The sequence below is a fragment of the Bombyx mandarina genome, chromosome 03 (genome assembly GCF_030267445.1).
Source record: "Bombyx mandarina strain Sakado chromosome 03, ASM3026744v2".
In the NCBI taxonomy this organism is placed as follows: domain Eukaryota; kingdom Metazoa; phylum Arthropoda; class Insecta; order Lepidoptera; family Bombycidae; genus Bombyx; species Bombyx mandarina.
The window spans coordinates 12,401,363-12,425,141 of record NC_143210.1 but is presented as its reverse complement, the minus strand read 5'-3'; the positions used below and the strand labels follow the sequence as shown (position 1 = coordinate 12,425,141).

The window sequence follows — 23,779 nt, the reverse complement described above, 5'->3', positions numbered from 1 at the left end:
ACAATACCGTTTTAGCTTCGTCCTTGGTTGGTGTTTGAATAAATCGAATAAAATATGGACACCGTCGTTTGACCTTGACCTCACGCCGTGGGACCGATTAAACGCACGTAAATTTTACGTAAATATTGTAAAGGTAACTCATACATACTCGGCGTGTTGAAGTAAATGGAATTATCGCGGTGCTCGCGTGACGTGAGCTGAATTTAATATCAACGGTAAATTAATTCCAAATATTTTTTGTTTTTTTTTATTGCCTATATGTGTGGACGAGCTCACAGCCCACCCGGTGTTAAGTGGTTACTGGAACCCATAGACATCTACAACGTAAATGCGCCACACACCTTGAGATAGAAGTTCTAAGGTCTCAGTATAGTTACAACGGCTGCCTCACCCTTCAAACCGAAACGCTTTACTGCTTCACGGCAGAAATAGGCAGGGTGGTGGTACCTACCCGCGCGGACTCACAAGAGGTCCTACCACCAGTAAAGGTATATGTTATCTTCTTGATAAAACAAACCAGATTTATATAGCTTTATACTCTTGTTAGGGCTTCTTGTGAGTAACAATGCGTTTCAGTTGGGGCAGCGGTTGTACAAACTAAGATTTAGAGCTCTTATCCCTATTTGGGTGTCGGGTTTTACATTGTTGATATCGATTGACTCCGGTTACCATTTGATTTTGATCCTATTGTAAAAGACTATTATACTTCTGCAATCATAGATTTCGCCAAGACTACACTTTAGACAAATATAAATAAAGACCAACAATATTTAATCTATTCTCAATTTGACCACAGACTTTAAGCAGTAAGAAAAGTCTGACAATAAGCAAATAGTATGCTTGCGTGTGTGTTTCAAATACCTGTTAATGTGTGTAATATCTTCTTTATTGGTTTGATTTATTTTTTATGCATTATTTAAAAAAATATTAATATTCTGCACTCCTTCTCTATATTCTCTATAAGTGTGGGAAATTTCATACTCCTCCATCCGGCCATTTTCGTAAAAAGGGATACAAAGTTTTTGCTTCACGTATTAAATATATAGATAAACAGTGAAAATATAGTACTAATTCAGTATTATACTGATTTCTGTAAATTCTACTTTTGAGTCATAGTCGTTCCGTTGTACCTACGATGAAATCGTGTGTAATTACTCGTTTTATTTCTATTGTGAGAACTATCACACTCCGTACCGTTAACGCGGTGCAAGTGAAAAACGATACACAGATATTTCAATATCAGATTTATTCGATTAGACAAACAAATGAATCAAAACATAGACAAAAGAAAGAATACATTTAAAATGTTTTTTGATATGATATAATACCATGATTTTTTTTATTGCTTAGTTGGGTGAATAGCTCACGGGCACCCTGGTGTTAAGTGGTTACCAGAGCCCATAGACGACTATAACGTAAATGCCGCAGCTGACCTTAAAACATGATTTCTAAGCCCTCAGCTTTTGCAGTACAAGGGCTGCTCCACTCTTCAAACCGAAACGCATTACTGCTTCACGGCACAAATAGGCAGGGTGGTGGTACTTACCCGTGTTAACTCACAAGACGTCCTACCACCAGTAGTCATACTAATTCTATTTGAAGACTCTTTTCATGAGAAAGACATAGAGAGTTAGTTCCCTTTCAAGGTACCACCAAAACTGTATACTTAATGCAAAATTGTGAAACTGTAAATTACATTCATGCAAACCAACTGTAAATTTTGTTTATCCAATTAACCGCATTTAGTATTAAAATGTTAATAAATTAGGTTTTTAGTTTTCTTCGTTTCAAAATTGTACCACACGAAGAAGAATCGGTTGTTAATTTTTAAGCATTAGGTTGTTCATTGGAAAATTCAACGTATTCATTTTGTAGGTACGTTTCACAAAGTCTTGTCATTTAGTCTATAAATTATATGGTATCTCGTGTACTACAGTGGTGTGTTTTTATCTATTTATTTATTTAGACACACCAACAGCAATACACACAAAACATTCAAGCTTAAAATTAACATGTATATAATTAAGTACTGGTATGTAAGCCAGTTACAGGCATGTACAGCAATCTCTTATAACAAACTATGACATGTTACAATTTTACAATGTTACAATGTAGCAATTTTACAAACAGCGGAAAAATAGGCTAAATTTATATGTTAACAGTACGAGCTGTGGAGGATCACTAAGCAGACACCAATGGAGAAGGAGATCCTTACGCGGAAGTGGCATTGGATTGGTCACACTTTGAGAAAGCCCGATACCCATCTATCAAAGAGAGCACTGACCTGGAAAGTGTCTGGCAAAAGGAAGAGAGGCCGCCCCAGAACAACTTGGCATCGCTCGGTGGAGCAGGAGCTGGGGGTCTTGGGCATGACGTGGGAGGAGCTAGAACAGACTGCCCAAGACCGATATAAATGGAAAAATTTGATTCGAGCCCTACACCCCAGCAGAGGGTAATAGGAAAGAATGATGATGATGAACAGTACGACAAAAAGAAGTATATTTGAAAATAACATGAAAACAAGAGTTAACTACTTAACATTCTCTCATCAATAATAAACAAAGGAACTTGGATACTAGTTTATTTTTGAGACCAGGACACGTGTCGTTAAAAATGTCAATGCCGTCAATTAATGCACATATTTGGTTATATTCACTACAAATCTTTGATAAAGGAGAATATCTAAGGAGGTTTGTTCTACTTGCGGGTCTACTTATGTTTTCTAACAAATATGATGTTGTGAAAACGGGTTGTTTTTTTTTTTGGGTTATGAATTTAAACAACCAGCTTAAAGACATGGGGAATTAGCAATTGTAAGTTTGAGGGGTAGATGGAACAGTTGTTGTTGTTAGAGACTTAGACCTCATTCAGCAAGGTGGATGGTGACATTTATACTAGGCTGCACTAAAAGTATCGGGAATGGAATATTTCCACTGTTCCTGTCATATTAAAATCTTTTTAATTGAAAACTCCTTGGTTTTAAAAATCGAATACCATTTATTTATTTAAAAAAAGATTCTCGGTCTTGTCACGAGGTTTTGTCAAACTTGTTTAGTCGTTGAGAAAATGGAATTGACTCGAGAAAATTCAAGAGCGATGATTTATTATGACTTTCGAAGTGGTTTAACACAAAAACAGTGTGTTGACCGGATGATTTCTGCATTTGGTGATGAAGCCCCATCCAAAACCACAATTTATCGCTGGTTTGCTGAGTTTCAACGTGGACGTGTCAAGCTCAGTGATGATCCCCGTCAAGGTCGTCCAAAAACTGCAGTCACCCAAGAAAACGTTGATGCTGTGCGTAAGCTGATTGAGGAAGATCGACATGTGACATACCGCGAAATTCAGGCAACATTAAACATTGGCATGAGTCAAATACAAATAATCTTGCATGAACAATTAGGTGTAAAAAAGTTGTTTTCCCGATGGATACCGCATTCGCTCTGTGAAGAGCAAAAAGCGGCTCGCGTTACTTGGTGCGTCAGAACTCTCGAAAGATTCCACGCAAGGTCCTCAAATGCTGTATACAACATTGTATCAGGTGACGAATCCTGGATATACGCGTACGAACCCGAAACAAAATACCAGTCACGAGTTTGGGTGTTCGAAAATGAGTTAAAGCCAACAAAAATTGTTTGTTCACGGAGTGTTGCAAAAAAATGGTGGCCACGTTTGTCTCCAAAACCGGCCATGTTACGACTATTCCTCTTGAGGGACAAAGAACGGTTAATGCAGAATGGTATGCTAGCATTTGTTTGCCACAGGTCGTTTCTGAACTCCGTAAAGAGAACTGCAACCGCCGCATCATCCTCCATCACGACAATGCGAGTTCTCACACCGCGCACAGAACAAAAGAGTTTTTAGAGCAAGAAAACATAGAATTATTAGACCATCCGCCGTACAGCCCCGACCTAAGCCCTAATGATTTCTATACTTTCCCTAAAATAAAGAATAAATTGCGTGGACAGAGATTTTCATCACCTGAAGAACGGCCATTTTGGAGACCCCAACTTCCGAATGGAATCGTTGCTTCAATGATTGGTTCCATCGTATGGAAAAATGTATCAAATTTCGCGGAGAATACTTCAAAAGGCAATAAATACATTTTTAAATAGTAATGTTGTGTCACTTCGTTAATTCCCGAAATTTTCAGTGCCGCCTCGTATGAACATATAAACGTGCAGTCGTGTGTGAATGAAATACTATCAATTTGTTTTGATATTTTTGTGTGTGTGTGTGTGTCATTGATGTGCCTCATAGCATAAAGAAACTCCAGGTCGTTTGGAGCTCCTCCACATATTTAGTGCAATAAAAGGCACTAGGAGGCTACTATTTTCAAGCTTCAATGTGACGTCTAAAAATGACGGCTTTTATTTTTATTTTTTTATTTTTTATTTATTTATTAGCCGGATACGAAGTCCATTGGCACTTTAAAATAAAGGTATAACAAAATATCTTACACAAATAACTATACTAACTTAACATTAAATACAATCAAATTATTTAAAACAAAGATGAGCTTTAAATTTTCTCAACCGTGTTTTTTATATAATAGCAAATAGATTTAAATAAAACTGGACATTTCAGTAAATCTTGGACACGGCGGGGAATTTCTATTTGTGATGGTTGACATTGATGACTACCATTTGCATTGAGTAATGAGTCTAAAGCTGATCTAAAGAATTGACGGCTTTTAATATTGATAGTGTTATTAGATTCGTCTTATGTGTGCGATCAATATGAATGTCTGCAAAAAGTAACAGTATTCATAATAATTACCGTTTTTTTAACCGACTTCAAAAAAGGAAGAGGTTCTCAATTCGACTATGTTTTTTTTAATGTTTGTTACCTCATAACTTTTGACTGGGTGAATCGATTTTGATGATTCTTTTTTTATTAGAAAGCTGGCGCTTCCCGTGTGGTCTCATTTAGTCCAGTTCTGATAATGGTATCCATGAGAAAACCATATAAGTCTTAAATTTGCGTTAAGTACGTGCGCGACAAATAGATGAATAACTCAATAACTCAATATCACGCCAACCGATTTCGATGATTATTGCTTTTAGTGTATATTAATTTGTTTTGGAATATCTTTTTTTCTATTAGAAGTCTGTTTTGTTAAACCATGTCTATTTACAATTATTTATTTACACTGACAGTTGAAGTGATATTAATTCTAGTTAGGGAAAAGATAATCGTATTTAAGATTTGCATCTTGTATAGAACTAATTCCTTTTGTATATTTCCTAAATTGGAGGCTAGCAAAGAAGTAAAGCAAACATGTTTGTGTGTATTTAAACAACACCTTTGCTACCATTTAAATTATCTTCTTCTTTTTCTCCACGTTATCCCACTAGATGGGGTCGGCACAGCGAATTTTTCTATACCATTCCCTTCTATCAGCCGTCATCTCAACACTCACGCCTCTCTCTCATATCGTCATTCACACTCTCCATCCATGTCTTCTTCGGTCGACCTCTTCCCCCTCTACCTTACACTACCATTTCCATGCGGGGGCCGGGACCGGGGTCCCGTTCGTAACCTGGCCCCCTAAGGGCTTCGGGCTCCACCCGCTTTGTGCGGGGAGGAGCCTGAGCGTGGGGCGGCGTGGTAGGTCGCGTTCCCCCGACCGCTCCGGGGGAAGGTGTAGCGCGGCGCTATCAATCGGGATCTTGGCCCGTCGACCGAGGGAACCGGCGGTCATGCTGCTGGCGGCCGCCGGTCCGGCGTCTGGGGGACGGTGGGTTGGACGTAATGTGCTCTGCGTAAACCCTGTCTCGCCGTCTCAATAGCTCCGACTGGGTTCCCGCCCGGTCCGGGGTAGGGCGCCGGCTGTGAGCGGCAGGAGTTTTTAGTGAGGTTCGACACCCACATACCTCACCTGCCGTGCGGGTGGGGATCCGGCGATTTTCTCCTGTGGAAAAAAAAAACTATTTCCATGCATCTCCTAGTCACATGCATCCCCTCTCTACGCATCACATGTACATACCACGTTAGCCGTCCCGCTCTTTAATTTGTCAATCACCATTCAGCTACCGCTTAAATTGTGTTGTAATATAATTCGTTAGTCTATGATATTATGACCCATGCTTTCAGCTTTTTAATTTATATTTTTAATCCAATCGGGATTTTTGTTTCAACTAATAGTTTTATTTGTCATTTTCTTTCTTTCACGCAGAGAGGTAAACACCTCGCCTAATATTATGCCGAACCTTGAAACGAGATTAATTTGACTCCTGCGTAGTATGGTTTTGTATTGTTACGCCGGTAAGAGTAACGCCATCTATCGTCGAATAGTCGAGCGAATATAGAAGGATCTAGTAGCATCTAGAACGCTCGAGAAGTACAACGCCATCTATTGTCAGATAAAGAAAACACAATACTCGATTTTTATGGAATATTCTCGACGATTCTAGGGATTTCGTCTCGACTATAAAAGCGTTGCAGATATGCTGGCACGCAGTCAGTTAGTAATCGGAACGACTCGAAGCGAAACAGCTAACGGATCACCTGAAGCAAAGCGGAAGAAGCGAATTGAGAATTTTAAAGTGTTTTAAGTTTTTAAAGTGTTGAATACGGGTTAACTTGTAATTCGGTCGAATTTCATTTATCCCGAACCCCAGCGCGTAACAGTATTATGTTCTTATTAATTCCAGTTGCCGTTTTGACATTTGAAAATGTCTCCCTGGTATGTCAGCGGGGATGCAGCAGAGAGTGGACCGTTGCTCGGCGTTATCACCGTCGACGCCTAGCAGTCGCGCCATGGATAAATACGAGCAGCTATCCGTGGTCAGTGTGTAAAACTGAATACTGCATAGTGTAGATAGACTGTACAACTGTACTAATGATTATGAAATTGATTAATGTAGACCAGCCTTTCCCAAAGTGGGCGATAACGGCCCCTTGTGGTGCTGCAGGCCTAAAGAGGGGCGGTAAGATAAATTAGGGGCGATGTGTAGAAGCTTGGGAGGCGATTTTTTATTTCATCTAGGAGGACTCTTAGACACCGAATGAGCTCTTGCTATAGTGGTTTTAAGCAGGTGAAAAAGGGGGGGGGGGCGCTAAAAATAACTTATTCTCAAAGTGGACAGTAGACAAAATAAGTTTGGGAGCCCCTGATGTAGACTATGCTACACCATTTTTAAATGAATTAGTTTCATTTAAAATTCGATCTCATATCTGGACAATTGGTTGGTAATGCAACAAGAAAGTGAATGCTGACGATGTGCTAGGTTAGTTAGTTGTAGTTATTACTTAATATCAGAAAGACCATGTTAATTTGGAGAACCTTGTGACAGCATCTAATGCCTGCAGGCTCATGATCTTGCGTTCAAACACGCATAAAGAGCAACAAAAAGTTTATTCAAATGTCTTCCAATTAAAGCTACTTTATGTATTGAATCTCGTATATTTTACTGTCAGTATAGTATCTCTGTTGAGAATGCTTTACAGATTAACCGAACATTTAGAGAAAACTGACCGTAACGTAACAATAGCTTAAGTTATATCTAAGACTCGCGAAAACCGATGAAAAAAGTATATTTCTCCTCAGATTTTTTCATGTAGGGTCACCTTTGCCCTACGCAAGTAATCGAATTTATGGGTAGGTCGGCGAGGGTTCATACGGCGTGGTGCTGAAGTGCCGTCGCCGCGACACGGGTCAGCTGGTCGCCATCAAGAAGTTCCTTGAGACCGAAGACGATGCTGCGGTCAGGAAAATGGCATTACGAGAGATCCGCATGTTGAAAGTGAGCAGTATTTTTAAATCATCATCATCATCAGCCCTTATCTGCCCACTGCTGGACGTAGGCCTTCCCCAATGCCTTCCACATAATGCGGTCCTCCGCCTTCAGCATCCAACGACTTCCCGTCGTGAGCACTAAGTCGTCGGTCCACCTGGTTGGAGGACGCCCCGCGCTCCTGGTACCCATCCGTGTCAGTTTTTAAATGACATGTTAAAATCAAAGCGGACTTTATCATTGAGGGGGAAATCTGTGACTATGACACTTTTCTATTAATTATAGTTCTTCTACTTTTGGCCCACGGTTTGGTTAGCTGGTCATACTTGTTGACGACAAATGACGTCACCGGTAAAAAGCCGGTAATGAAGATGCCCTCAACTACATTGTGTAAAGTTTAGGTGCAGTTTCTTTTGTTTAATTATTGGCTACCTTATTACCGGGTAGATAATATTTAATTTTCTGATTCTTTCATCTGAAGTACCTGTTTGATGTTAGAGACTAGTACTGAAAATAAAATAGGCGCTTTTAGAGCTCATGGAATGCGTTATACGAAACTGAGCAATGCAACTTTTTCAATGGGCAGAAACTGCGTCACGATCATCTGGTGAATATGATTGAGGTGTTCCGCCGAAAGCGAAGGTTTTACCTGGTCTTCGAGTACTTGGATCATACGCTGCTGGACGAGCTTGAAGCTTCACAAGGAGGCCTCGGGGAGGACACAGCGAAGAAACACCTATACCAATTGCTGAAGGGAATTGATTATTGCCATCAGAATTCCGTTAGTACCTAGTTGTAGTTACGTGTACCGTGTTTATGGGAGCAAGCCGGAAGATGGTCTGCCACTAATATGCTAGCCACAAGGGGCATAGAGCATACGCTTGCAGTATGCTCCTCCGCCCAGGTGTAAGCGTCTTGTTTGCTCAAAAAGAGCTTGACCTAGCTTGGGGCTGAAGGTATTACGCCTTACTCCAGCCCTTGTACGAGACGACCTCCCTGATTTCAAGCTCGAGGCGACCGAAGAGTTCAATGAGTTCAGTATATGATGTAGAATAAAGTAAATAACGCAGCATATATTTGTATTTTTCCTACCTATTCTAATAACCTCGAGGAGTTATGCTAAATTCACAGAACGAGTAGGTGAGCTCACGGGGCTCAAGCCTGAAGAAGTTGTTAACACTAACCCTATCACTCTTGCTAGGTATCACAATTCCCTTTTGGGCTATCTTAAAATTCATAAGCACAGATACATAGATAACTATATTTAAATATACTATATCACTTTTTTCACATTTAGATCCTAAAACATTTCCCTACAATACGTATGTTCAGAAGTTGGCAGAAAAACATTATCAGTAGGTACGTCAGCTAATTTTGTTATTGTGAACAAAGTACCGAACACTGATTTGACGACCTAATAAACTAATGCTGTCAATATAATTCATATCATCATCATCATCATCATTCTCCTGTCCTTCTCACCTCCTGGAGTTGGCGCAACGTGTTTTCTCCCTCCATGCTCCTATCACACTATCTTACTTACACCATTTCTTCGCTCACTACCCTCTTACACATATCGTCTTTCACGCAATCCATCCATTTCTTCTTAGGTCTACCTCTTCCTCTATAGCCTTCCACATTTATGGATAACACTCTCTTACCAACCTCATTTTGATTTCGTCTCATCACATGTCCATACCATCCCAAACGCGCACTTCTCAACTTTTTTGTCACATGTGCCACTTTCAGACTTCTTCTAACATATTCATTCCGTTTTCTTTTTCCATTGTATTTCAATAATAATTCAATTAAATGTAATAAAAAGACAGAGTTAATAATTTATACTCTGTTAATCAATGTCTAATATTAATCCATTTCCAGATAATACATCGCGACGTGAAACCGGAGAACGTACTAGTGTCAAACGCTGGTATCGTGAAGCTCTGTGACTTGGGATTCGCGAGGACTCTGGCCGCTCCCGGCGAGCCTTACACGGAGTACGTGGCGACGAGGTGGTACAGGGCTCCTGAATTATTGGTCGCGGAGCACAGGTACTAATTTTTTGGTTCAGACGGATAGGATCAGATTTGTTAACATGAAAAGTAATTTTAATATGGAGAATGAGCCTCGAAAAATCCCGGTGAACGAGACGTTAGTTAGTGGATTGAAATATTGGTGAAATCTTTGAAAACGACTCTACGTCTAAATTTGTTACAGAATTTTCATATATCAAAATCTTTGTAGTCTTATTAATCTTGGTCCTGATTAATGTTCCACTGAACCCAATTTGGTACCAGATTTTAATTAATCACTGTATTTGTCAAGAATAAATACAATGTGTTTTGTGTTTATTTTCGTCTTGTAAATGTATATGTAATTTTTTTATTGCTTACTGTTTTTTTATTGGTTACTGGAGCCCATAGACATGAGCAATGTGAATGCCGCTACCCACCTTGAGACATGAGTTCTCAATTTTATAGGCTAGTACAACGGCTGCTCCACCCTTCAAACCTAACTATATCACTGCTTCACGGCATAAATAGGTGGTGGTATTTACTCGTGTCAAGGGTGTCTCGCTGAATGCAAACTAGATATAAGTACAGAAAAAAATTCCAACTTGAGCCAATCACATTCGGCAAACTTTTTTTAGTCCAAATAGTACTATAATAACTAAATAACAAATGACAGTACAAATCAGTGAAGCAATTATTATCGGGTATTATGACAAAATATATTGATTTTTGGTAATTGTTAATTGAATAATAAGCCCGAATGAGAAAAGAGGAGGGTTGACTTGGAGTTCGACTTTTCCACCGTAAAACAGTCAACGGCGAATGTCTGGTGGCGGTTAATTAGCCGGATCCCAAAATAAAGCTTCAGCGGTCTCGAACAACTAAATCCAAAAGCACTACCGTGGAAGGACGCGGGACCCCACCATGTGTATTTTCCCAAGAAAGCCCCATAGGCACGACCCTCAGCATTGAGGGTTAACGCAAGGACGATGTAATTGAATTTAGATAAATTTCAAAATATCCCTTTTTGTTGCATCAGATACGGTCCAGAGGTAGATGTTTGGGCACTGGGCTGTCTGTTCGCGGAGATGTTGACGGGAGACCCTCTGTTCCCTGGAGACTCCGACATAGATCAATTAGCCCTTATAATAAAGACTGTAGGTAAGAATGATAACGATTTTTGTCAAAACTATTCTTAGCGGTATTTTATATTACACTGTCCATATGTTTCCATATTATAATTTATAATCACTCTGGAATTACTGTAGGCTGTCTGCCTACTCACTTTGGATACTGTTTAATTCCAGAGTAGCAGAGAGCAGGTAGCAGTTTGTAGGCAGCGGCTTGGCTCTGCCCTTGGCATTGCTGAAGTCCATGGGCGACGGTAACCACTCACCATCAGGTGGGCCGTATGCTCGTCTGCCTACAAAGGCAATAAAAAAAAAAAAGGGTAAATGAAGATACCGTAGACTTTTATTTCAGTAAAAAGCAAGGAGCAATGGACATCAAAAGGGAGCTATGTGTGTGAAGAACAAAACCAATTTACGGCAATAATATGCTCATCAAATACCTACTTGAGAACAAAATAATCGGTTCAGCAAACTAAAATTTGCATACATTTACTATAAAATCAGATGTGGGCTTACACCATTGACCAGTAAAATCTAAGGTAGCATGGGAAATTGGGCCAAAGAATTTGAATTTGTCAGAGCGATTATAGCCCTTTAAGACCTCTACTAATTAACTACTAAGTGAAATTCGATTTAGAATCAGCAGACATGGATTTTTTTTTATTACTTAGATGTTTGGACGGGCTCACAGCCCACCTGGTGTTAAGTGGTTAGTGGAGCCCATAGACATCTACAACGAAAATGCTCCACCCCCCTTGTCACAGTGTAGTTACAACGGCTGCCCCATCCTTCAAACCGAAACGCATTACTGCTTCACGGCAGAAATAGGCAGGGTGGTGGTGGTGGTACCTACCCCTACCGATATGTTTTTGTTTTAAAGAAAATGGGATTTGTTCCAGATAAGTTTTTTTTATATTCGCGTGGGTGGGAGGAAATCCTCATGGATACCCAAGGGCCCAGGCCTATGGGCATGCCCGACTCCACTGAGAAAGTGTCTCAGTGACCTACGGACTAAAACCTCCCTCCTGGTTATCTGTTCCTTTTTATTATGGGACAACTTTTATCCCTGCGTTAGTCATTAGCCATTTTCAATTTGCATGTTTCTTTTTTTTTATGTATTGGATTGAATTTGAGTTAATTGGAGTGGAAAAAATTAGATTTTAAATGGGATGGAATAAAAATTATTTCAAAATATTCCAGGTAAGTTAGCTCCTCGTCACCAGCAGATAGTGTCGCGACTGACGGCGTCTGCGGCGCCCCGCAGTGCCCGCACGCTCCCCGGGGTCGGCCCCGCGCGGGACCTCCTAGCCGCCTGTCTACGGACTGAGCCCAGGGCGAGACCCACTGCTGCAGCGCTCTTGAGGCACAAGTATGTTTTTTCTCGCGTTTCCGATCCGGTGGTAGATTCTGCGAAGCACTGCTCTTGCTAGGGTCAGTGTTAGCATCACTCCGGCTTGAGCCCCGTGAACTCACCTACTAGCTAAGGTTACGCTGAAATAGCCTCTCAAGGCTATCAGATTAGATAGGAAAAAAAAAATTTTTTTCTATGCGTGATTTGAACTACAGTAATGTTAGACTTTTTGGCGGTTTGTTTTGTTTTGTCTATTTAGTGTTTCTTCAGGTTTAAGCAGTGGTTTATTAACTGTATAGTATCTGTGAAAGTGCACAAATGTGGGAAAGTTAAACAAAGCCGCTGAACGTGACTTCTCGGGTTCCTCCAAAAAGTTCACTGAAAAAGTCTCAGTAAATGACCACCATTTTACTGAAATTATATTTCATACCATATCATCTCATCTCCTTTCATTTCATTTCATATAATCATTTTTCATAAAAATAAGAATATAAATTAAAATAAGACTTGACCTAAAGGTTTTAGTTACCAGGTCATAAAATCCCTTAAAAAAACAGTAATGTTACTTTTTTCCTACCTAAGCTGATAGCCTTGAGGCGCTATTTCAGCTTCGCCTTGACGTGTAGGTGAGCTCACGGGGCTCAAACCGGGAGTGTTGCTAGCACTGGCTCTAGCAAAAGCAGTGCTTCGCAGAATCTACCATCGGATCGGAAACGCGACCCACTGATAAGATCCGACGAGAAACTCAGTGAGATGTGGTTGTGTGGTTAATTATTATTATACGTCACTCGATGCGACCTTGATATTCGGAGTTAGGAGAAGAGTGGGTTTTCTAGTCTCTTTTGTAATGACCGAGGTTTCAGTACTGAATAGTTCTTGTGGCAATGGAGGACTAAGAAGGATGTCTATTTGTTTCTATTAGTGTCGCTTTTTCGTTTCATTAAAATGGCCCTAAAGAAGTTTCTGTGTATACAAATGTAACTAAACGTTTGGCAGAGTGAGGTTTGATCTTATAATAGTTTAAATGCCTTAACAAAATATAATTCAAGTGATATTCTGGATTAACTGAAAAATTATTTGAATATATTACAGGTATTTCGCATTGGACGGATTCGCGGATAATTTCAACGCGGAACTCAGGAAGAAACTAGGGAAGCAAACGGACGTATGTGTGATGTTATTTTCAAAATTATTCATTCATTCATTTTATTGCTGATATGAACAAAAAAAAAGCAATAAACGGAAAGTTTGTAAAACTTAATGAAAATTATTTAGCAACAAATCATTTACGTGCTATTATACCTACCGGCTATATTCACAGAATGTGTTGTTGTAGTAATTGGGACACAAATATCTTTAATTTTCAAACTCAAGACTGTAATTACTATAAGCTTTTTATAAAGTCGATTTCGACTAGTTCGAGCTTACCTAGAATTTAATTCGTAATTCATTTATTTTTAGTGATGTTGAATGTTGTTGTCTGAGAAGGCATATGAGTGTACGGCTCGCCTAAATGGTAACGGATGCTCTTGTCTAAAAAATAACAAACTTTATAGTAGTAAAATAGTAAATAGTAAGTAGCATAAAATTGGATCGGAGTTCCTTAACGCAACTTGACTGATAGAAGTCGTCACGTAATGAATAATTGTTCTATCCACGCCTCATAATTTACCAATTCGGTCACATTTTTTTTTTTTTTATAATACATGTTTTTCTTTTTCGTTTATTTCATCGCAGACTCCGCCGTCGCAGCAGAGCACAGCACGAGTGTTCGGGAAACCAAGGCATCAATGGACATTGAATGTTATACCGGTAAGTTTTATCTCAAAACGTTGCCAGCATAAATTAGTAACAAAGCTTACAATTTGCTGACAAACTTATTAAAGTCGTCGTGGCGTAAAGGATAAGATGCATTTGTACCTGTTTGAATCCCACAGTCAGATACAAATACAATTAAAGCGTGTTCACGAGTGGATGAATAGTTCGTGCAATAAAGACGAAGCCCGCAAAAATTGCATTTTGCGTAATTAGTGGTGGTAGGGCATTTTCTGAGCCCGCACGGATAAGAACTACTGCCACGCCTATTTCTGCTGTGAAGCAATTGCGTTGCGGTTTGAAGCGTGGGTCAGCCGTTGTATTAGCTTACTGAGACTGCGTTGCTGCTGTCCATGGGCTCTAGAAACTACTTAAAACCAGACCCCTCTAGTTCCTTGAGCTCCTCCACCCTTCTTCTTCTAAGCAATAAAAATATCTCTTATATACCTACATTTGAACGTTTTGACATAAATGGAGATGTAATTTCCGTTGCATTCGTATATATAAGGGTTGTCTTCCTACCTTTAAGTGATGAAGGGCGAATACATAAAATCCCTACTGTCATTAAATACATCATTATCCTGCCCTTCTCCTATTGACCTGGGGTCGGCGCAACATGTTTTCTCCTTCCATACTCTTCTATCATATACCATTTCTTCACTCACTCCCTTCTTACCCATATCGTCTTTCACACAATCCATCTATTTCTTCTTAGTTCTACCTCTTCCTCTATATCCTTCCACATTCATAGTTAACATTCTTTTACCAACCTCGTTTTCATTTCGTCGCATCACCTACCATCCCAAACGCGCACTTCTCAGCTTCTCTGACACAGGTGCCACTTTCAGACTTCCTCTAACATAATATTCATTCCGTATTCTATCCATTCTCGTCACACATCTCACACATCCATCGCAACATTCGCATCTCTGCTGCATGCAATCGCCTTTCCATCGCCCAGCTTCAATCGCCCAACTGTCATTAAATACATTGAATAGAAATGATAATACTCCATTCCAATTACGCTGTCCCTTTTGACATTTCTTAGAACGTAACTCTTCAAGTTTCGCATGATTTGAGATAATAATCATTTTTTGTTCATGGTCATAAATCATCATTTAAAAATACACAATCAATCTAAATCGTTATACAATTAAGTCACACACACAATAACATAGTAATGACGTCTGTCAAATGGGACTTCGTAATTGGAATAGTATAAATATTATTAATTCATAACGTAAACTATTATCTAACTGGTTCTTAGCACGATTTTTATATTTTTTGAGTTCCTTATATTATGGAGTTTTTCAATCGCCATGACCACGTGTAGACTCGCAGACCAGTCTTAACTGTAAACTTTCGCGTCTTATCTATAATACACAAACTATTATTCAACGGATTCTTACTAGAATTTTCGCGGACATACTAGAAGACTAATCTAGGCAAACTCTACACTAGTCTACCCCGTGAGCACATTGAAATATCCCGAACTCATTAAATTTGAAAATCGTTGTAAGAACAATAAGAAGATGCCGTATGCTCGACTCTCTACACTACTCTCTACGTCTACAAGGGCAATAAAAAAACACGTGTGGCACTCGGAGACTGCCGCGGTAAAGCTATTGCATAGCATTTTTCATCAACTTATGCAATTATAATTAGACAATAATAATTTAATGTTAAAACAATAAACAATAAGACCACGCTATATTTATAAACATTAACAAAAGCAAAACATTAACTGTCCCCTTCACACTCATGAGCTAGACCACGCGAGAGAGAGATGGGCAGACTTTTCATGATGCGCATGCAGTGCGACGTCACGCTAAATGCTTATTCACAACACAAGCGCAACGTGTGAATGTGTTGAACGCGAGCTACATGGTAGGAGGAGTGGGGGTGTTAGGTTTTATTTTCGTTACGGAATTTCTTGATTCGGTCGATAACCTAACCAGCGATAAAAGCTATGCAATAGCTTAAAATGTATATAAAAGAACTCGTTGAATAATGCGTGTAATATAGACAGACGTGAAAGTTTAAGACAATTATTAATCCAGTTAAATGTAACCATTACTATGCTAACAGGATCATACTAGGTCACGTACGGACAGTACAGCGGGAGAATCTCTGATTGACTACAATTATACGCCTAGTGAGTGTTTATTACAAATTTTTTTTATACACGCAGAAAGTATTTTAGAAGTAAGTTTAGCTTTAGTATATACTTAAATTGAAATATTCTCGTCCGTGATCATTAGTAATTAAAATTCATACGATAATTTTATTGTATTTTCGACGATTAGAAGTGGAAAATTATTAGAAAAATAGCTTCGATACATACTACATTTGATTTGCTGAAGGTATTTGATTTCAACAATATTTTTTATTAAGTTAGAGGTAGCACGGACAATAGTTGATATTAAGTGAAATCATAACAATTCAAATAACCAATGTAATATGCAGATAGGTATGGAACGGCCGTACTGCAGTTACGGAATTAAATAGCCCACTGAGTTTCTCGCCGGCTACGCGGATCTTCTCAATGGGTCGCGTTTCCGATCCGGTGGTAGATTCTGCGAAAAAACTGTTAGGTTTAAGCCCCGTGAGCTCACCTACTCGCCCGGTGACGCTGATATGGTCTCTCATGACGATTAGCTTAGGTAGGAAAAAAAAGGAACTAAGTTGATTATCTTTGGCTCTAACAACCATTCTGTCCGAGGATTGAGCAAAGAATGTATCGAATTCAGCGCTTGTTCGCATAGGAATTAGACATAATTTACTACCGGCAGTAAAACGGACTAATGGTATTTTCGTTTCTCATTAAATAGACCCAGATACGCAAATGGAAACATCGACGAACGAGAAGAAATCTCAACAGAATTTGAATGCACAGAATCTAGAGAACGAGGTAAGAAAAGCGAGTTACACGCTTACTGCGGAACGCGGTTATAATTAGCTGTAAAGCGCTGAAAAACTACCTTTATGTCACTGGACACTTGCAAAGCGTTTTCTCTTTTTTCGTTAATATTAATTCTTCAAATATAAAGTTTTTAAAGCGATTTCAATATTTTATTTGTATAACCTATAATATGATACAATAATGCTAATTGAAGGGTAAATCTAAATAAGACTGCAGTTGTCCCATTTGTGCTCTATTGGGAATAGATTGAAACAGGAGGAGAAACACCATATAATTTTTAGAAACCTATAGATTTTGTCTTAAAGCTGTGTACAAACTCAGCACTTTTGTCTTGTTTATTCGTGCGTACATGACTTATCACGTCATTACGGATCCTCCCGATTCACTAACGGTGCTTTTAGGTACCTCAAGTACCGGTCACCGTCCTCGCCGACCCCGTCGCTTCCCATAGACATAGCCCACTGAGTTTCGCGTCGGATCTTCTCAGTGAGTCGCGTTTCCGATCCGGTGGTAGATTCTTTGAAGCACTGCTCTTGCTAGGGCCAGTGTTAGCAACACTCCGGTTTGAACCCCGTGAGCTCACCTACATGTTAGGGCAAAGCTGAAATAGCCTCTCAAGGCTATCCGCAAAAAAATGGCTTATATTACAAGCCAGATTTTTTACTTGTTGTTATTTATCGTGTATCTTTTTAGCTTGTAATGTATATTGTGTGCATAATAAAAAAAACTATTCATTAATTTACTCTTTTTTTTTATTGCTTGGATGGGTGGACGAGCTCACAGCCCACCTGGTGTTAAGTGCTTACTGGAGCCCATAGACATCCACAACGTAAATGCGCCACCCACCTTGAGATGAAGTTCTAAGGTCTCAAGTACAGTTACAACGGCTGCCCCGCCCTTCAAGCCGAAAAACTCGGTTCTCTTGTTCTTAAGGCATGTTAACTCGATCAATTGGCTCGTTATTTTAGCTGCAGGTAATGCAAGAGTCTGTGAGTGTGGTACTGCCAGCCCCGGCGCGTCCCGCACCGCCGCGCTCTCTAGCGCGCGCCCTCAACGAGACATTTCAGGTAAAACTCATTCATATTATTGCCAGATACTGTTCATAACAGAGCCCATATCTATACTGTCCTAGAAACAGTTTAGAAACAGAAACAGAACGGTGTCCTAGAAAGTATGGATAATCTTAAAACACCTCATAGTAGAGCCATTGCGGACATATATTAAAAAAGTTCAGGTAGTACCCAAATTGCATATTTAAAAATAAAGTTGATATTCTGCATACTGCTGTGCGTTTCTGGAATATATTATTATAACAGCTACAAACAAATGAAATCCATAGGCTTTTTGGTGTTATAATATTCTACATGGACTATACTAAGGAATACGCAGGAAATCGTATGAATAGCTACTGTAATCTATAATACCTACTATATAAATCTACAGTGGTTTTTACGGATGCTCCGTTATAGCTACTGAACCGTAGATCCGATTTACTTGAAACTCGGTATCCATGTAGCAAATACATGCACTTAATGCATAGGATATGAGTGTTGAACTCCCTACACCAGTTTTTTTTATTTTTTTTATTGCTTAGATGTGTGGACGAGCTCACAGCCCACCTGGTGTTAAGTGGTTACTGGAGCCCATAGACATCTACAACGTAAATGCGCCACACACCTTGAGATATAGTTCTAAGATCTCAGTATAGTCACAACGGCTGCCCCGCCCTTCAAACCGAAACGCATTACTGCTTCACGGCAGAAATAGGCGGGGCGGTGGTACCTACCCGTGCGGACTCACAAGAGGTCCTACCACCAGTAATTACGCAAATTATAATTTTGCGGGTTTGATTTTTATTGCACGATGTTATTCCTTCACCGTGGAAGTCAATCGTGAACATTTGTTGAGTACGTATTTCCTTAGAAAAATTGGTACCCGCCAGCGAGATTCGAACACCGGTGCATCGCTCGATACGAATGCACCGGACGTCTTATCCTTTAGGCCACGACGACTTCGAAACTTCAGTTGCGGGGGCGCTAATGATGAGAATCTTTGTGGGGGCGAGAAATAATCATGTTGATATAAATGCCGTCACTAATTTTGAAACGTGACGTTGAAACAATCGAATGCTTGGCGGCATAAATAGGCAGGATGCAGTCCTCTACCGATCCGGGACTGAGATAAGAATTTCATACAATTTACTTGAAAAAAAATACGAATTTGCCATGGCCTAAAGGATAAAAAGCCCGGTCTATCCGTTCCAAGTAGTTATTTCACTCCAAACCAATTTTCGTAGTGAAATAAGAGCTTTATATGTGTTCACGAACGACTTTCACGATGTAGGAATAACAAATTCTGCATTTTTATTTGTACAAAATTTATAAATTTGCTTATTCAATTGGTGGTAGAAGAAATAGTAGCTGCACTATATCGGCTGTTTCTTTCGGGGAAGCGAAGTTTTGCTTTCCGATTTGAAGGGTTACAGTACACGACTCAAATTGACCTCACGTCTTAAGCTGAATGGCGGTATTGAGATGGTGATGTCTATAGATTTCTGTTACTAACATCAGCTAGATGTAGGTAAGTAGTGTCCAACACTTAAGACTATAAAAAGAAAATGTAATTGCATCTGTTCTTAGCCCACTGAGTTTCTCGTCAGATCTTCTCAGTGGGTCGCGTTTCCGATCCGGTGGTGAATTCTGCGAAGCACTGCTCTTGTTAGGGCCAGTGTTAGTAACACTTCCGGCTTGAGTCCCGTGAGCTCACCTACTAGCTCGGTGAATCTAGAATAACCCCTCGATGTTCTAAAATAGGTAGGAATTTTTTCTTTCTTAGGTGTTGTGATTTTCCAAATGACTCGTATTTATTACAGACCTTTCCGGTGCCTGTCAGCACGTATCCGAGGACACCCTACATAAAAAAGTCAGTACTTTCAATTTTTTTTTTTTTTGTTGGAATACAATAACAGGTTTACAAGAAAAAAAATTTAGGAAAATCTATCATGACGTAGTCGGAGACAATTAAAAAAAATTACCGGTATTTTGCGTATCGAGCAACGGACAACTTATGGGTCGTTTAGAAGTAGAATTTAAATCGTATAATAAAATATAGCATAGCACTTGTATTTTAATAATTACGTAGCACTAAAGGTGATTTAATTACTTCGAGGATAATTCAAAGGTGGTGCTTAATTTCATGAACAAAGCCACTGGGTAGCTATGTTATTATATAAGAGAGAAAAAACTATTAACTGGACGATTAATCAAAACATTTAATTACGTAATCTACAGAATAGCTCAAAAGTTTGGGAACAATCAATTTCCAATGCAAACCATACCTACAACCAACAAGTTTAGAAAACAATTACCGTTACTATGTTTTTTTATTTATTTTCGGTTTTTACGAGCCGTCCTCAAACGTCATCGTAATTAAATCTACTTTTACGATTTAATCCTGCGTTTATTCTTGTCGTAATATTATTTTCAATGTTTGGAGCACTCTATAGTTCCGGTGTTAGATTCAATCAAGTACTGCTCTTGCTATTACACTGAACTTCCACTGAGTCCGCGAGTAGCTCAAATGGCCCCTAAGGCTACCAGCTAGGGAAAAAAAATGTGTTATCGTGGTCACGGACAACTGAAATAATATAACGTCGAAGATAATGTAATGGCAATCATAAATACGAGATGATGGCGTAACAGCAGTTTCAATCATATAATTTGTGATGTACAGAGTGAACAATAAGTTAATCATGGACGAGGATCTCCTCAGAGGTCGCGCCCTCGCCAAGAAAACAAACAAAAAATGCGCTCCTGAAATCTCTCTGCCGTACGTCGCTGGAGGTAATTTATAGTTTAGATTTTTACTGGTGGTAGGATCTATTGTGAGTCCACCCGGGTTGGTACCACCACCCTGCCTATTTCTGTCGTGAAGCTGTAAAGCGTTTCGGCTTGAAGGGTGGGGCAGTCGTTGTAACTATACTTGAGACCTTAGAACTTATATCTCAAGATGGGTGGCGCATTTACGTTGTAGATGTCTATGGGCTCCAAAAACCACTTAACACCAAGTGGGCTGTGAGCTCGTCCACCCATTTAAGCATAAAAAAAAAGATAAAAATAACACGAGCATTTGAATTTATTCTAATATTATATACGCCTTCTAATTAGATATCTCTTCAACTTGTTTACAACTGCAATAACTATAAATTATGGAGGGTAGAGGTATGGAGAACCGTCTCTGTGTGTAAAAAGTGTCCGTTAAAATCTGCTAAATAAGGGTGTCGCTACAGTAGCAACCGGGTAAATTTTAAAAAAGGCGCTGAAAGTTATTAGAATAAGATAGAGAAATAAAAAAGGACGAAAGAACTGTAAGCACTACAATATCATATAAGGTATTTTATTTAAAGTTGATAAGAAAAGCAATCGATGTCTCCACGTTTTTATTTATTTAATTTACTTCAGATTTTGCATCCATATTACACTTCATTACATTGCATTAACATTTCATTTATACTAGAATTAAATAAAAATAATAACTACAATCTCGACTAATATAATTTTTACAATAAATAAAATAATTTACTACAACAATAATTTTAGGTTGTATTGACGAAATTAGTTTACCTTACGAAATCTACCTTTACGAAAGGAGCAATTGAAGTTGCCAGGTCTTCTATTGCATTGGAAGAGTTCATAAAATCAGATTAGATCATAATTATCCATAACACGTATATAAAATTTAGTAAGTCATTTCAGCAAGCAACAGTCCCGTCAAAAAAGTGAAGAAGCCGCACCCTGCGCATGCCGCCTCTAAGTCTTACGAGCTCTGGGAGCACGCGGTGAGTAAAATCGCTGATATATATTTTTTAAATAATTCAAGTTTACATTCGACATTAATTTAAAATGAAATATTTGAAGGATCGTTCATTTTATATTACGTATTTAGCCTTATCAACATATTATTTTTGATGATTTGTTTTGCCCCTCAGCGTAATGGTGTCGATTTAGTTGTGAACCCGCGAACTCCAACCAATCTACCGTACATGTGACTGCCAATAAAGATCAAGAAGATTTTTTACAAATTGCCGTCTTTAAACCTTTAAAAATGTTCTTTTATCATCGTTTTTTTTTGTAATTTATTTTATGGGATCTGTGCAACAGAAGCTTTTGCCTCCTATTATTGTCAAGTTTTAAAACAATATTTGCTTTCTAAAATGCTACTCTATTTTGTTTCGATTTTTTCACTATAAATTATAACGCGTAAGAAATACAAAAAGTACATAATTTTACAACTAAAAATACGATAAACTAAAAGTAACCTAAAATATATTTGCTCTTAGTTTAAACTTGTCTAAAAACGTGTATATTTTCTAAAGGCGCCGTAAAGGAAATAATTATCTTTATTGTTATTACATATATATATATATATATATATATATTTATGTATTATTATTTATTGTCATTCAAATTTTTTATATTTTTTCCATGACCTACGCAAATTCCCAGGACACACCATAAATTTTTTCAGTAATAGTACACGGCTAGCGGTGTATCATTATTTTCAGTTTAAATAAAGGATGTGTATCCATTGTATTTTGCTTAATTGAAAAGGTGGAAAAATAACAAAACGAGCACCACAAAGCTGTGCTCAACACCGGCCAATAGTACAATTATTGTCAAATGTCAATTATACATTTGACAGACTGACAAAATGTACAATGTACAACTACAAACGCACGCGTGGGATTCTAAATGAAACGTACTCACCGTATTATAGACAGGGGCCGTTTTCCAATTACAGAGTATAATGCGACTCAGTGACGCACAATGCCGAATTATGCTGAAGCTTAGTTGAGCATTATGCCGCATAATGCGTTCTTGTGCTGTAATAGGAAAACGGCCAGGGTGTCCCAGTAGAGCTATTGGGAATCAAAATTAAAAGTAAAAAAAAAACTTGGGTAGTGGCCAGATTAATATAAAAATTAAAAATAAAGAAAAATAACAAATTTCATAATTAAAATTTTAAGTTCAGATTATCTTTTATAAAAAACTAGCCGTACTCACCCGCTTTGCTGGGCATTTAAAATTAACATTATTATTTATTGTCATTATTATTAGGGAGTCCAACACTCATTTAAATATTAGCCTATCCATTAAGTACATGTATTTTCTACATGGATACCAAGTTTCAAGTCAATCGGAGGCATGGTTCAGTAGTTATAACCGAACATCCGTAAAAACCACTGTAGATTTATATAGTAAGTATTATAGATTACACTAGCTACTCATACCATTTCCTGCGTATTCCTTAGTATAGTCCATGTAGAATATTATAACACCAAAAAGCCTATGGATTTCGTTTATTTGTAGCTGTTGTATATTCCAGAAATGCACAGCAGTATGCAAAATATCAACTTTATTTTTAAATATGCAATTTGGGTACTACCTGAGAATTTTTTTTTGTCCCCAATGGCTCTACTATGTGGTGTTTTAAGATTATCCATACTTTCTGGGACACCCTGTATAATGTTAACAACGTTCAACATAGAACGCTACACTGAATAGTAACAACGTACATTTGTAATGCAAAAAATGTATATAATGAGATCGCGTTAATTTCCGTTGTTTTATGGAAACGTTACAAAGTTTGGTCGCTTGGCTATTGAAATTGCCAAAAAATTTTTAAATGTTGAATGAATTTTTGTAGAATTGTTTGTTATTATTAGAATTGTCGAGTGGATGAATAAATGTTTGTAAATATTGTACAGTGTACGTTTTTACACGGAATTATAATAAATAATTTATAAATTC

At 38.5% G+C, this 23,779-nt stretch overlaps 1 protein-coding gene across 1 annotated transcript in view; it reads left to right on the top strand.

Annotated features, from left to right (window-relative positions):
• LOC114242386 (cyclin-dependent kinase-like 4) overlaps nt 1-23,779 on the top strand; it is a 29,158-nt gene extending 5,379 nt beyond the window's left edge. The window contains exons 2-16 of the mRNA XM_089737872.1: nt 6,657-6,789; nt 7,608-7,748; nt 8,326-8,520; nt 9,621-9,790; nt 10,791-10,912; nt 12,082-12,250; nt 13,325-13,397; nt 13,970-14,044; nt 16,136-16,202; nt 16,879-16,958; nt 17,939-18,037; nt 19,843-19,892; nt 20,703-20,812; nt 21,725-21,807; nt 21,958-23,779. Of these exons, the coding sequence (XP_089593998.1) occupies nt 6,691-6,789; nt 7,608-7,748; nt 8,326-8,520; nt 9,621-9,790; nt 10,791-10,912; nt 12,082-12,250; nt 13,325-13,397; nt 13,970-14,044; nt 16,136-16,202; nt 16,879-16,958; nt 17,939-18,037; nt 19,843-19,892; nt 20,703-20,812; nt 21,725-21,807; nt 21,958-22,017 (1,593 nt within the window). The 5' untranslated portion in view covers nt 6,657-6,690 and the 3' untranslated portion in view covers nt 22,018-23,779. The remainder of the gene's footprint in view (nt 1-6,656; nt 6,790-7,607; nt 7,749-8,325; nt 8,521-9,620; nt 9,791-10,790; nt 10,913-12,081; nt 12,251-13,324; nt 13,398-13,969; nt 14,045-16,135; nt 16,203-16,878; nt 16,959-17,938; nt 18,038-19,842; nt 19,893-20,702; nt 20,813-21,724; nt 21,808-21,957) is intronic.